Source organism: Apteryx mantelli, chromosome 6, assembly GCF_036417845.1.
Source record: "Apteryx mantelli isolate bAptMan1 chromosome 6, bAptMan1.hap1, whole genome shotgun sequence".
Taxonomy (NCBI): domain Eukaryota; kingdom Metazoa; phylum Chordata; class Aves; order Apterygiformes; family Apterygidae; genus Apteryx; species Apteryx mantelli.
The window spans coordinates 15,235,415-15,251,668 of NC_089983.1; the positions used below are offsets into that span (position 1 = coordinate 15,235,415).

At 40.6% G+C, this 16,254-nt stretch overlaps 1 protein-coding gene across 8 annotated transcripts in view; it reads right to left on the reverse strand.

The window, feature by feature from the left end:
* The window catches only part of SPATS2L (spermatogenesis associated serine rich 2 like), a 172,550-nt gene that overhangs the window by 60,261 nt on the left and 96,035 nt on the right, over window positions 1-16,254 (reverse strand). For 6 of the 8 annotated variants that reach the window (XM_067298882.1, XM_067298883.1, XM_067298887.1 and 3 more), the window contains one exon: window positions 8,972-9,044. The exons of the other annotated variants lie outside the window; for them this stretch is intronic. In XM_067298882.1, coding sequence (XP_067154983.1) covers window positions 8,972-9,044 — 73 coding nt within the window. The remainder of the gene's footprint in view (window positions 1-8,971; window positions 9,045-16,254) is intronic. 8 annotated transcript variants of the gene reach the window in all.

The window sequence follows — 16,254 nt, forward strand, 5'->3', positions numbered from 1 at the left end:
TAATCAGTTCAGTCACAGTTCAGTGGGTAGAAAAAAAAAATGTATATAGTCACCACACTTCATGAATTAATCATATTTTAAAATAAAATAATAAACAATTACTTTAAAAATAAATAGCATTTTAAACACTGAAAAACAATCCAACCCTCAAAGCACATGTAACACTATAATGTTTCTTGAACAAAAACTGGGAATTCAGATCCTAAAAACACTGAGATTTCTGGAATGGAGTCTTTGTTACATAGTGCTGGGCCTTTCTAAATAAGGGTATTTACACGATATAAGAGCTCTGCCCTAATGAACAGCCAGGTGACTTAGGAGCAACCTTTGAAAATTCCTCCCATCCTCTTTACCATACTGATTACTAGACAGTCCTTAGCAGACAGTCAAGAAAAGTCATTTCTTTTCAGGCCAGCCCCTCTCTAAAGCTGCATGGCTGTATGCTGTTTGCAGCAGAGTGACAGGAATCTGAAGCAGTCAGCTCCCCCCTCAGCTCTTTGCAATTTGCATTACATAACATATTTGAGCTCCTTATTTACTTGGTTTTATGTCCCTGCTGAGATACATAGTCTTGGATTTTTGCTTGCCCTCAACAGCTATCAAGTATACCACTGAAAGAATGCGGGGGGTGAAATATAAATTTTGTTCAAAACTGAGGCAATAGTGCTTTCCCATGCTCTTCTTTTCAACTTATACAATCCACATCACCTTTTGCTGAAGGAGGAAACAACCACCAATGGAGCTGAAACACCACGCCACATTCGGAAGCTATCATAAACCACAAAAAAAACCCCAAAAAGCTGAATTGAAATAAGCTGGGAAGTCTGCTAACAATTTTTTGTTTCAGAGTAGGAAAGTATCGATCCATTAAAATCAGAACTTTTTCAAAGAATGAGGAGTCCCTTTCTGTAAGTCCATCCTACAAATGTTTATTTAATAGAAGTGAAGCAGCTCAAATGGAAGAGACCAAGAAAACTCATTCCTCTGTCACTGGACTCCTGGGGTATCTCCAGCACACAGACACTGAAGATCAAGTGTCTGTTCCAATCAGCTTCCTGCCCCCTAGAAGTGGGCTTTAACACCTGGGCCATTCTCGGAAGTAGGAAGGAGAAGGGGGTGTTTTCTAATTATTTTTTCATCTTGCCCTCAAAACACACCTAATAGCTTCCTAGAACCAGTCAAGAGCCAGTAAAGGCATTTCCCCACTCTGGGGATTCAAAGCCAAGATTCTCAGCACCACTCCATCAATACCGCAGCTGCCAATGACTGCTCAGGATAAAGCAGCAACTCATATGGCTCCTGGTGCCGTCCACTTCAGGGACTGTGCCCCATGGCTCTATACCGTGCCTACTCCACAGAGAGTCGCAAGTGGATCACACTGCTGTGCTCCTGACATTGCTGAGGGCTGACAGCCTGCCTCCTGCTGGCTGGCATCCTAGAGGAGCATCTGAAGAGCATAACTCTTGTGATTCAGCATAAACTGAAGCCTGAGGTTCCTGGGATTACTACATGCATCTCACTAGCAGGGCCAAGTACAGTTCGGAATAGCCAGATTCAGCTACATGGACAATAAAATGGTCCTCTCTGCTACACAGGAAGAAGGGATAGGGGATTTGGAAAGAGTATTTCCTTCAGTATTTCAGTAAGAACCAGACTGAGAAAACTCTCCACAGCAGTCCTTGCCAAAATAAACATTAGTCTTGCTCTTCCTCAAGTGTCTGAAAGAATCTTGCCAAACATACTGATAAAAAGCAGCGAAATATTAAAATACAGTCTACCAAAATTACATATTTTCATGAACTCCCTGCAAAACCCCCCAAAATTAATTTTCAATTTTTACAAACTGTGCATTTTCTTTTAAGTCATTCTTGGCAGGTGCTCAAGTCATTAAAAATCATTTACATCGGCTCTGATTTTAGCTTAGCATGGCAAGCCAAGAGACAGTGTATATGAATTTGTTTCTGCGGTTGCCCAAATGTGGACTGCTAGAAGAGCATGGCATGGGAACGATAATGCCAAAGTATCTAATGTAGTAGGATACTTTGCCTCAGTCACAGTGGTTTCTCTAAAAAGTAAGAGTAGAGGGACAAAAATGAATGTCAGGAAGGTTTCAAATTTACACTTTAAACATTCAGAAATATAATTATCACAAGGTATCAAGTTTCAACCAGCTAACTGCTACCGGATCATTAGAGTAAATTCCTATAACCTCAGAATAAATCTTAAATTCAAAGAAAGTCCTAGAGCTATTCACATTTTCAGCCTTCTTTGTATTAAGTGTTGTGGGTCTGCACTGTCTTTCCTTCTCTCTCCAGTTCACATCTCTTTGAAGACACAATTTACCAGTTAGATGGGCAGGGCAGATTCTCAGCAAACACAAGCTGAAGCAATTCCTTTGAATTCAAGGAGCTATGTGGATTTACACCTGCTGGCCGCTGGGCCCAGAGGTCAGCGCAGCAGAGCTACCCAGCACAGCTCGCCCCCATAGCCGTAAGAAATGCAAAGGAACCTCCAGGTAGCAGCATTTTGAAAGCAGCTGCTGGAGCCACCCCAGCTGAGCCTGCAAGGAAGCCCTGCACTTGTAACAAGAAGTGGCAAGTTTATGGCTAAATTTTGGGACAGGAAGGACTTTAAAAGAATTCTGAAAGTACTCCCTGGAGTAAAACAGGTTTGATGAATACTGATAAAGACAGATACTCAACTAGAGGCAAGAAAGCCCTAAAGAAGTCTTACGCAGCTAGGCCTCAGGTGACTGTGTTCAAAGAATATGTAAACATACTTAATGAGTCGGTGAGATTATGCATATGCTTAAAGGTAAGTACTTACTTGATTTAAATGTGCCAGAGTAGTTTGAACCTTGCAAAACTGAGCACTGAAGTTAAAAGCAGCCTTTCATTTTCTGAAGCACCCCATATAGGCCCTTTCAAACAGATGTAAGTTTTTCCTTGAACAGTATTTTAAGTGAAATAGATACATATATTAAGAAAAACACTAAACATTTCCTAGACATTCCTCTATTAAAATGACCTGCTGAATACTCATGAAAAACAGACGCAGGCCCAGAAGTCTTCCAAAGTTAACAATATCCACAGAGTCACAAAATACACCAAATCCCTAGATTTAAAACAAATGCTGGCCTTCCTCTCCTCCCCCACCCTCCTATCCTCAAGGAAAACCTTGAACTGATTTCCTGTGTTAACAAAAGGTATTCCTGGAAACAAAAACAACAAAGCATTAAACAAGCTAACCTATAATTACTTATTGTTCATTCAGTCCTTCAACCTACTTGCTCTTACACATTAAAATAAGTGATTATTACAGTATTTACTGACTTCAAACTGCACTTCTTTATAGAAAGAAAACAAGAAACCAATTATCCTTTCCAGCAGCAACTGACACTATCCAGGTTTTGCTGTTCACAGGGATGTCAAAATTAATTGTAAAAGTACAACCAATCAATGCGGACTGTGCACTGCCAAAAAGAGGCAAAGGCACCACAGCCAGTCTTTTCCCCTCCCCCCAGTAGTCAAGAGACAATTCCAGAAAACTTCTTTGCTTCTGGTGGTCAAACGCATGTAAAGTGCTGCCTGGCAAGCACAAGCTGGATTTAGCCTGTTTTTTTTTTTTTTGTTTTGTTTTAAATGACAGACTTCTTACCTGGGCAATGACAATCCTGAGGAAGCAAGCCGTTTGACTAGCCATGGAAATGAACGTGACATGAGGACAGCAGATGGACTAATTTTATCAACAGGTAAAAAGAAGGTGTTTTGTTCCTCCTTTGAGAAACACTTCAAAGAAAATAGTGGCATATTTTATTCTGAAGGTATTTTTCTCCCAGACAGGTAAGACCAGTTACACTGCACAACGCTGGGATACATATGCTAAAGCATTTCTCAGCTTGTCTATTTTTGTCCATTCAATGGAGGCGATCTTTGGCATGCCACAATCCATGAATTCATAAAAACTGTGGCACATTACAGGACCTTTACTTTGCACCCAGTAAGAAGGAATATTTGAACAGCTCTTTGTAGGATAAGGTAACACATTATTTGTTCCACAGAATCTAGAATGAGGGCCTCACCATTCAAAAGCATCAAATTAAGCTCTAGCAATGCCCTACATATCAAAAAGGTCAGTGTACTAAAGTATGCCATAACCACATTTCTTGAGCACCAAACATGGATATCAGCACTTTCCAGACAAGAAATGCACAAAAAAGCAGGTTTTATACAGGGACTTCACAACTGCCCTACCTGCTAAATCTCCATTCCCATCTCTGTTTATTAGGAATGTTACAACAGCACTTATAAGCTCCTATGTATTGCATATAAGCATAGTCAAGAAACTGTACCAGTTCACAGAGTTAGCATGCTAAGCAAGCTAAATTTTCAGCATCTCAACTTGATCTAACCATCCTGAAAGCAGTAAGAGCTGACAGACAATAAATTGAACTGGCTGGGAATTTTCCAATCAAACAGGATTTTTGTTGGGAAAAAGAAGAGGTTATTTCGTCACAACTTAAACATTTCTCAGAAACATCTGCTGAACAAAGCTTCTCCAAAAAACAGGCTGAACTCTCTAAGAGCCAGTTATCCTTCCCCACAGAGCCCAAATCACGACAAAATGTGGGATGAGTTAAGTTCAGCTTATCAAAAAAGACAGTTATAGTGGTTAGTGTAGTCAGGGAACAACTGACCACTGTGCTGATTGTCAGGTAAGGCCCTATATCAGTCACACCTTTCCCTCATTTATCTAGAGGCACCTCAAGTAAAGGCAAAGGTGATTCTTAAGCAGCTGATCTTTGAACATCTAACAAGATTTTCATGAAACCCTGCATAAAATTAGCACCTTCATTCACAAAGAGCAACCACAGCAGTCATTCTGAAAGACTTCTCTCTGTAGCAAAACCACACAGAACTGCCACAAATTCACGTTCCTAATTTAGCTACATACCAAAACATGCAGCGTTGGCCCTGCAGACAGCAGATGTGAGCTGCGATTACATTCTGCAGTTAACATAGAGCTCTACTGCTGGCATCTATAGATCCAAGGATTTTGGCTGAAGAGAAGCTGGCTTTGTAGTTGCTCAATATTTGAACTTTCCTCTCCAACAATGAAAAAATAAGACCCACGTATGAGAAGCAAGTTACTCAGGATGAAATTCTGCCCCATTAGCTATCTTCCTTAAACAGGCAGAGTTCCCAACAGTATTGACACAGGGAGAGCTGAATTTTATCCATCATGCATTTTCCAGGGATTCTGCTCACTCGTTTAGACTGGACAGTCTAGCCACTTTGCTCGCAATCAGAGCATAGCAAACGGGCAATGTTTTGGCTCTTTTCCCTCTTCTTAAACTGCCTGAACTGTGCAGTTAGGGGAAAGATACAAGGAGTCTTTCACCACCTTATCCCCACATACACCCTGCTTTTGGGCAGGACACAAATCACGGCCTTAGTGCTCCATTCTAGCAGAACACACACTCCATCCTACTGCCTTCAGAGAAGGTGTTTGCTCCTCGGCCACAGAGGATAAGGATACCTACAATTCTTCCAACCTCCTCCAAAGAGGGAGCAAAAGTGAAAGCTACCACTGCCCAGGAAAAACTGTACCTTCTGCAGCATGAACCTTCTCAGAACATATTGAAGATGTGCAACTCTGCCCTGCCTCCAATGTATGCTGCTTCTTTATTAGTATGTTCACTCTTCCCAATTGTTCAAGGAAACTTTCATTCAAACTGGTGTTTCAGTACGTAATTGCTCATGGCTTTTCAATAGCACCTTTAATGAAGACATTCAAGTTTTGCTGTGTGTCGGGTGCTTACTGTGTGACCATCCAAACCCTGTAATGTCACATTTCTCCTGGGAATGGATAACATCCCAACTGACAAACCTGGTAACAGACTTTAAGATGGCCACCTCAGACTCTTACACTGAAACCTCTCATGCAGCTATACATTTGCCTAAGCTTTTGTGATGCTTTTCACACAGGAAAAACATATACACACACTGGCTATCTTTTAGTAATGGCCTGAAGGATCCTCAGAGCTGGAAAACCAAGAACTGGGGAACAAAACCCCTAGCACAATTTTTAAAATATTACCCTGAAAAACTTTTCTTGAAGTCCTGAAAAGACTGGGTTCACTGGACTAAATTAAGCCATGCTGACTTATAGCATCTGAGAATGAAAGGTATCTGCAACACTGAGTCTCATCCAAGACTGCTGAGAGACAACACAGAGAAATGTGTCCTGAACACTCCTCTTCTCTGGCTCTCTGAGACATCTGGATGTACCTGCAAGATTCAGGCTCAGACATAGAGTATACAAAAATAAAGCCTGTCCTGCCTTAAGGACAACGTGTAACTGTAAGAAATGTGGAGTAGCAGTTCTTTCTGTTTTAAGATTGTCTGAGACCTTGCTGTGGGTGCCATGAAGGCAGTAGGTATTTTGGAAGGATTTGGGAAACTGGAAAAGAAATGTTATTGAGAAGAATGAGGAAATGCCTGGAGGTTGAACTGGGAGCAGTACATCTAAGTGTCCCACTACAGATCTGAGAACAGAGTACTACTTGCAGCCTGACACCAATTAAAAACCCAGCCCAGCTTTTAGCATGTAGAAGCCCAAGTCCTGCAGTTACAAAAGAAGACTGGTAAGATACAGAAGTCAGAAGAAGCCTCTAGTACATGCATATGTCTCAGATGGGAACAAAATGCTCCAGAAATTCATTCCCTTACCTCAGCACAGTCCTCACCAAACACTGAGTCCTGTCGTAGGAGAGAACAGGACTTGCTGTTCCTCTGATGCTGCTTGGGAGTAAGACAGGGATAATGGCTCAGCCTCCCCCTACATACCAGTTAGCTGCACAACCTGTGTGCGCACATGGTGGGGGATTGCATTATCATGAGGCAGCCACACTGCAAAGTGCCAAGTCTCTACTCAAAGAGTCATGTAAACCCTGTTGCTACATGCTCTTTTACACATCCTTCCCCCAAGTTTCAACCCCAGTGACACCATCAGCTCAGAATCTTGTCCACAAGGTTTCTTGTCTTTTACCAATCTATGGGCTCTACTGATCTACCTACTACTACCACTCCAGGTATGTGATCTGGTTCACAAATTTAGCCCTTCACTAACTAGCCAGCAACATCTTTCCTATTTTCAGAGACACAAGCTATTATTCCAGTACGGAAGACCAAATACAACTGAAAAATTACCATTGTTTCACTGAGATTGTTGAAAGCCGGCACTGCTCTTCTGAGAGATTCCTGTGCTATATAACATGTCTGATGAGTGCAGAGATGCTTCCAAGGATCCTGCTCTCTAGGCAGGCCATCTGTTTCTGACAGCTCAAGGTCTGGTCAGAAACTGACTGGAGGATTCATATAGTTGTAGTAAATAGAGGTCATAGCCAGACAAGTAATATTTCACCACATACTTGGCCACACTCACTATCTGCAGATGTGTAAGAACTACTTTGGGCATCCATATCTTTGTTTCTTCTTTCCTTTGAGGAAGTTACACAGTTCATAGCTACTGAGTTTAAAGTGTTAAACTATAAACTAACAAGAGATTGTTTCTATAAGGCCGCTTTCTATAAACACTCCACCATAAATAGCTTTGGAGTTTTGCCATGTAGAAACTGTTTAAAAAAAAAGTTTCAAGAAAAAAAAAAGTCCCTAAGAAACACTGTTACTGCTCTACACTGAATAAATATGGTGCGTGCAATCAAGGACATGGGCAAGTGAGTCCTTCTTCTGCCTCCTATAACAATGTCCGAGTATTTCACAAAAGACTGCATAATCTATTTATCATCCCAACATCCATGCTCAAGTGCAGGAGAGGAGTACTGTTATCTCATTTTATTGATGCAAAATTAAGGCATTAAGTGATTCATCAAAGATTTCTCATGAAGCTAATGATAAGGAACAGAATCCAGATGTCCGAAGTTGCAAGTAAAATAAAGAACCTTAAAGACATTTGAAAAATGGTTATCTCCATTAGAATTACACAGAAGAATGAGGTCATTAGCCCTCTACTTGTCAGACTCGGGATTGGAACAGACTGCAGCTCATGTTTTCTAATATGCTGGACAGAGAGACTGGCTACTTTCAGACACAATAGCAAAAGGAACTCTTGGTATGTTTAAACAAATGTTTTCTTCAAACCAAAAGAAGTGACAAAAATCACTGCATTCAGGCCATCTCTGGACTGTGGTGATTACAGAGACCCACTTTCTCAGCATTTTATTCCATAGCCTTATCTAATTCATTTTTCTATCACTCTATAGAGCTGTCATTTCCCATAGTCCTCTGAACATCATCTTGGGCTCTACTTGTAGAAGACGAACTCAGAACACCAAGTCAGAAGAATTTTCAGTTGCAACCCATGATATGCCTTCACAGCAGTTCACACAATCAAAAAAGGATGGGGGGGGGGGGACACAGTAGGACAGTATAGTAAGAACTGATCAACTTAATGACAGAGGCAGAAACTAAAGAAAGGGAATTTATCCAGAGTAGTGAAAGATATGGTCCAGGCAAAATATGAATCAATGCCACTTTCAAGATGTTCAAATAGGCTGCGCTGCTACGGTGAAAGGAGCCTCCAAAATTTGGCTTGTTGCACTGATGGAACATATGAAGAAAGCAAAAGTACCTTCCCATTTATGATCCATTGCACACATGCACAATGTGAAAGGAAGTACAATTATCCACTGATATCTTGTGTCTTTGTAAGAGGTCAAAGCTGCAGAGTAAGGAATTTAGAAAGCACTACTTTTTCAATTGTTGCATTTGTCATTTTTTCCTGTAGTCACTGTAGCATGTGACATTGTGATCAGCTTTAGCAAGACAGCTCAGCAACGAACTTGGTTGTAAAGGATAGGTTGAAAGTGTGACTTACGAGTTTCCGAGCTTGCTTTGTCACATGCTAGTCACATAATGATTAGTGAAGAGAAATGTAAAAGTTATCTCACCACTGTGAATGACTCCAGTTTCTGTTCTTATTTTTCTATCCTCTCCAAGAGGCTGTATCTCCTGCAAAGACAACTGGAAATGAGAAGGAATGTTATTAGTCACTTTACTTTTCTGCTTTCTCCCTATAGGAGACTTTTTTTGGGGGGGGGGGGGGTGCTCAACCCCTTACTGCTATGGCCAACATGCAGGGGTGCTGACAGTTGCCTTTATCAATTTTTACAGGGCTTGTCTTCACTGTCATGTGAGCTCAAGCAATTGCCTGAGCATTGCTGTTAGCCCCATTCCTGATCACATATAAATACTCCCAGCTAAAATGAACTTAATTTTAAAATGAACTCAGAGTTTAAACTCAAACTAGCCAGCACATTGGGATGATCAGAAGAATAAACCTTAAGCGATGCTAACTGCTTTACCCATTAATGCTAGAGGGCTGTAGGTGCAACAGTCACAATTAACTCACTAGTTACTAATCCAGTCCCTCTGAGCAGCACCAGTGCAGTTTTACTGTGCTGTCATTCTCCTCTAAGCAACATTATCTCAAGAACACTAACTCAGTGGGAGCAAAGGCAAGTCCAAAGAGTCACACCAGCAGTTTGCCTAGAGTCCAAGGCCTTTGCCAATTTGCAAACAGATGTTCAGAGGAATTCTCCCCAAAGTTAAACACATACAACCACATAGACAGCCGTGTGCCCATTTATGTCTATGCCCATACACAAATGAACGGAAACCAGTTTCCTGATTCACTGGCAGAAAAAAAACTGTAATAGGTAGTTTTGTCCTCCCTCCTGCAGTTGCAAGAAGAGGGAAGTCATGGACTGGACTGGGATGTAACCATACATGCCAGATAGGGATTATTCCTTCCTAGTTACCACTTGAGTGAGTCACACACTGGTCCTGGTTTGCTCAGGAACAAGATCTGCTTAACAGTTCCTCAACGAGCCCTAAAAGTGTAACGTGACATTTCTGAACATCCTGTCTGCTGAAACCAGCCTCTGTTAAACCAGTATAGCCGGTTTGTCTTTGCAACTTATTTCTTCTTCTGTATTACAAAATACTCACCCTCCAGTACAGACAAGAAATGGGTGACTGCTGTCCTACTTCACTTGGTTTATCCATATGGAAATTACATCTTCTGCCAAAGACCACAGTGAACTTTTGGACAACACAAGTCTTATCAGAGTTGCAGCTTTTATTTTAAAACGGGGTGGAAAGTTCTTAATTACTTCTGCATCTGAAACAGCCTGGTGTTCCTCGAAGCACTTCATCTACCAAAGGCTCTCGCAACACAGGCTCTCACAGCTTATATCCCAAAGTCCCTTGCAATCTAAACACATATTTCTGGATGGCTTGCTGAATCACAGTTATGTTCAAAATCAAAGGGATAAATGAAGCAATTTAAAATCTGATGCTCTGATGAAGAAATACAAGTAAGCATGTCACAGTGTTAGAGAGCACTTCTGGGCACTGGAATCCACACAAGAGGTGCAGATTCATGAGCTGAATAGAGGGGCTGGAAACCTGGAGAGGCACTTCCATGCCCTTTGGGTAGCACACTCTGACCAGGACTCTTCATTCCCTTCAAAGAACCACAGGGAAGGGCTGAGAACAAGGAAGACTTTATCCCTTTCATCTAGTGAGCATCTGGATTGAGACTGCAAGAAAATAAGACTCTTAATGGTTAATGCCTTTCTATTTCCAAAATACGGACCTCTATCTCCTTCCAGAAATGTTCATAGTCTGCACTGAGTATTTTTAGGATTTAAACAGAACAAATTAGACCATGCACATTACTGTACTGAGGTACCTTAGTGATTCTGTTATTCTTCCTGCAAGACACACTACCTTCTAAATCCCAATTTTGATCTTCCTCAACCCAAATTGTGGGACAGATTCCTCTTCAACTTCAGTAGAAATTAAAATTTGAAAATCAAATGGGGAGAGGTCTGCAACTTCAAAAAAATAAATGTTTTGTTTCTTCTCAATGAGTTCTTTTGATGACCTCTGTCCTCTTGAATTTCATGAAATATTGAATACCCAAGTGGCAGGTAATCTTAGACAATCTAGTCTCAAGAAGCACCAATATGAAATTATTCAAGTTGGAATTGTAATTCTTGTACTTTGAGGGCTTTGACTGTTACAGACTATTTTAAAGGACAAAGGAATATAACCCCAAAATGGAACTCAAAAGTCTTTTTGTTTTGTGCATTGCTGTCTGTTAAAAAGAGAGAAAGCAACTAATGAGAACAGCTATGTACCATATATAAACCTGGCAAAAAAGATGTTTTACTGGATGTGGTAAAAGTTCTTTCTTTCCAAACAATACCACAGCTATCTGTGATTCTGTGATCTAGTCTGATCAAATGAGATGTAATACCTTAAAATATAAATGGATTCCTATGGGACATCTCTCCATAATCTGATTAACTTCCTGACTCACCATTTTGCCCTCATTTAATGTTCCATGGCATATTATCAAAGAAAATATTATGCAGGAAATAATGACTCAAGTGAGGAGAAAGAAAATTAAGAGTAAAGGTGCAGCACTTAAGAGGAAACTTATATCACTTTCATTATCAAAGAAAATACTGTAGCTTAAAGTCTGCAAATGTTTAAGGTAATTTCCCATCATAATGAAAGGTCAATTTTTAAAGTGACTTCATATTTTCAAACAAAAAAGACTCTGAAGTAGAAAAGTATGCTGTGACACATGCAATAAGAATAGGGATTTTAAAAACAGCAGCCCATATCCATCAGTGGCAGATCTATGGCTGATGGAAGATAAAGGGCATATGTTCCCAAAGTCTGAAAGTCCCAGTCACTGGCAGGAGATGCCATGAAATACCGTCTCAAAATCTTCAACCCACTGTCCCCTACTGCAGGACTTGAAGAGAAAAGAAGCAGAGATTCAGGAATCGCATCCCCAAACCTCACATCAAGCAGAGCTCAGTGACAAACAACAGCACCAAAACTAAACGTAAGCCCTTAAAAGCAGCAGGAGTAAGTGCTCAACACAGCTCTACAGCCATGGAGAAAACACGTGTAAACCAAGCACTTCAATTCCTCCCATCTCAAACTCTGATCTTAGCAGGTCCCTAATCCTAGTATGTGACCCATGACAAATATGAGCACCTGAACCAGCTACTAAGATGCATCTAGACCACAGCAGCTCTCTATAGAGAGAGATGTGGGCTTTAATGAAACTAGAGAGCAGAACCAAAACATACCATGAGCTATATGACACTCTGGACAGTAGTCCTTATCACACAAGAGTCTTCTTGAGACCAAGTAAGACTAAAACAAGTTGTTTGGCTGCACCTCTTCTGATGCCCAGCCCTAACCCCAACTTGAACCTGAGGTTTCATGACACACCTGTCACACAGATAAGCTGATAAACTAAACACTGAACCCTCCCAATTCCACTGCAGCCCTACGAGCCTTCTAGATGTCAGCAGTAAACATAACCTTCAAACCCTCCATTCCTGAGAACATATCCTAAGCACAGTCCAAAACACAGTTTTAAATATACACCAGTGATGAAGACTAGCACTAAAATTAACTGAAGGTTATTTGACTGTGCCTGTATCAGCTCTCATCTTTTGCAAAAGCTAGCCGTAAAACAAATTCGCCAGTCCTAAACCCAAAACAACCCAAAACATCGTTGCAAGTATCATCCAACACAACTCCTGATTTAAGCAGAAGCCATGAGATCCTGCCTGCAGTAGCCCAAATGCAGAGAACATAGATATTGCGGGACTGAACATTAAACTGAACCCAACACTCCATATTGTTAAACCCAATCTAACACTAGTATGAGGAAGAGGGAAAGGGTTGAGTTCTGCTAGCCTGCAGGGTCCAATGCTCACATTTAATTCTAGTGTCACTACGTGTCACTGCTATATTTAATGTTAAGGATAGGGTTTGCTTTAACTGCAAATGCTAGGTTTATTGCTAGAATCAGCAAGCTGGAATGAGTGCTAGTAACACAGGACACAACAGACTATGGTTAGTTTTCATTACAGGTATTTCTCTGGTGAGGTCACTGATGGAGCACCTAGTACCAGAAGCAAGTCTGCAGAATTAGAGAGTCTTCAACCACATGCTGACATGACTGAGTGTGGAGGACATTTGCAGTCTGCTGTTACACAAAGTGAGGGAGATTTTGCTGAGGATTTTGGCACTGGTAGAAGATAAGGCCTAGCTAGTGAGTTGATCACACTTTCCTATTTTCACTGCCTATGCACAGCTATTTACCTCATGGAAACAAGCCTGGATGTCTTTGATACTTAGTCAAACCTTAGACTTTCAGTCTCAACCTTATGCCCAATGCACTCCTTGCCTGTCACTGCTATACTTCAACAGTGGTGAGATTCCTTTTTTGCTTCTCAGCATTTAGTCATTTAATAACAATAGCCTCCAAAGTTGAACTCAGTCTGCCTTTACTACTAAACCATAATTTTCCATCTTGTGCACTGCAGTCTCTTTAACTCCCGCCAGGGAATGCAGTGTTGAGGATACTCAGCAGGATCCTGTTTTCAGAGTGCAATTCATATGAAAATTTACAATGTGCACTTCTCATTACAACACAAGATACATATGACTATAAAACAGCTTAAGCTCCCTGACTGAAACCATTCTCTATCTAGTATTTGCCACAGATTCTGTAGCAAAAGCAAATTTCACACTGACTTTATGATTGGGAAACAACTAAGCAAAAGCTGCAGGACTACACCAGCTCTCATCCTGTGCCATACTTCTGCCCAGTGACACAAGTGGGACAATAATACCATAGCAGGGCAAAGGAGAGGATCCATGTTCAATATTGGTCCGTGAGGGAATTACAGTAAACAAAGAACAGCTGTAATGAGGACGAAAACTTTTAAATGCTGCACAGTCTTGTCAAAAGAAAAATTGTTCTTCAAGGCTCTCATAGCAGAGAGCAAGCAGTGCAATCAGACATAAAACTGGCACTGCTTCTGTTCCAGCCAGCATGAAATAGCAGGGTTTGAAGAAGAAATATGTTCTGGTGCTTACTATTATTTATAAGCCTTAAAGGGCTTGAATATCAAGAATCTAATCCTGTTATCCTATATGAAACTCCTCCTGGTCCTGCGGGAACTTTGGTGAGAGCCAGAGCTTCAGAATAAGCCTCAGACTTTTTATAAATACATTTTTAAAAAACAAGCCCACATATAAGGAACCTGTAAACACCTTTATTCCCCAAACAGTGATCTGTCATTATTTTAGTCCATTATTCCTGCTAACTTAATGCCACTCAATGCTTTCTTCTGAGAGCATTAAGTGCCTAATCCAATTCTTGCTGACTTCCCAGAGAGCTGGAATGGACCTATAACATACACACATAAGCCATACGACACCAGAAATTCAACACTGCATGGTTAAACAGCTAGTGTCTCGCTGGACAGGAAATCAGTCTTACAACTCCACTGTCAGAAGCACTGGACTCAGTGGAAACCCCAAAATAGTTAGAAGAATGAGTTGTGAGCCCTGCTAAAGCACTAGCACTCAGACAATCAGCATAAGGCAACGCTTAAGTTCTGTTTGCTTCCTACACTTCCTGTACTTTTGATAGACAGGGATAGATTCTTTCATAGCTGGGCATATGTTTTACTTGGATATGGTTGTTTTTCCCCAATCTCTGGCTGACTGTCAAATACTTCTAATTATTTTAGTTTCCTCCTCTCTTCGAAACTAAGAGGGATTCTGGAACCCACTTCAGGTACACTGTTAGTGATGCTAGTGGAGTTATGGAAAGCTCTCTGCTTACTACTCACCAAGAAACTCATCCACACGTAGGGCTTCCAGAGAAGCTTTATTTTGAGAATTAGCTTTATTAAATATATTTATACCTATGCATAACATAACAAGTAATGAGACAGCAAGTCTATTGATACCTTTTTGAGCCTGAAGATGACAAAAATAATACTTTTCATTTTGTGGAGATTCGTCTGTGGAGCAGTGACAACAACAGAATAGCTGCTCAGCTACCTACACTACGTTCAGTCTCAAAGAGTGTCTGTGTACTTTGCCAAGATCAGCTAATTGGATTCAAGAGGAGAATTTTCCCCAAAACACGAGTCACACATCAAAATTATTCTTCTAAGGGCCAAAGGAGAAGATTTGTGAAGCTAAGTTTAGTAATATTCATAAAATCGTATGAGATCCTCAGCCAGATGGTTTTCCACAATAGTTTGTTATTATTCTTATTACTAAACAAGATATGCCTTAACATATTCTAAGCTAAGCTTTGCCCCTTCCCCTACCCACAAGGGAAGACACACAAAGTATATCCACTAGGTTTACTGCTTCCTGAGGTTTTTCTGGCAATTAAAGCAACAAGGTAAATCTCATCCCTGCTTTTCCTCTAAAAGGCAGTGTCACAGAAAGATGCTCTGTTCCTTTTATATCCCAGTTGGAGTTAGCAGTGGCACGAGCCATTATTTGTTATCCTGCATTTTTAGTAAGGATTCTAGCTTCTGAACTTAGAGGGTTACCAGCAAAAAAGTCCATGAGTTTGTGCAGAATTCTAGAAGTAGTCTAATATACTGAAAAAAACATTTTAAATAGAAAGCTTTTGTGACTAGCCAAGTGGAATACTTGAGGGGAAAAAAAAAAGATCATTAAAGAAGCTGTGGAGGATTTACAGTTTTGTTTTGTTTGGATCTGTACAGTAGCCCAGCCCATAAATAGAAACCAGTTTTTACATTTGCTTTGCTTTATTTGAGAGCTGTGGGAATGATGGTAACTAAGCAACATCACAGAGCTGGAGAGCCCTGCTTAAAACAATCACTGGTACCCTCATGAGCCCAGATACATTTAGTCCTAGAGGAGCTATGGGGTCTCCATTTTCATAGACTTCAGGGGCCAGTGAAGATGCTAAGAGCAGCAAGAAAAAGATTCTGTACAATCTGTGGACTCCTACAGATTTCCCATGCCTCTGTGAAAACTGCCTCCCTCCTAACTGAATTCTGCTACCCCTTTGAGTCTATTGTGAGTTTTATCTGCCATTTTTGTACACTGAAAGGCCAATCTGCCAGGAAAGTTGGCTTTTATTGAGGTCAAGGAACTCTAAAATAATGCATCTCAGACAGGGTAGGCGCTGACAAGTTAAAAATAATCTCCACAGATTTATTAGAAAGTTCAGAATGTGGACTTATAAATTTAAGCATGTTAGTTTACACAGAACATAATCTTATGATTATTTCTAAAATAAGATCATAAAAAGTGTAAGTAAGTTCCAAAAAATACCCACAATGTCATTTTC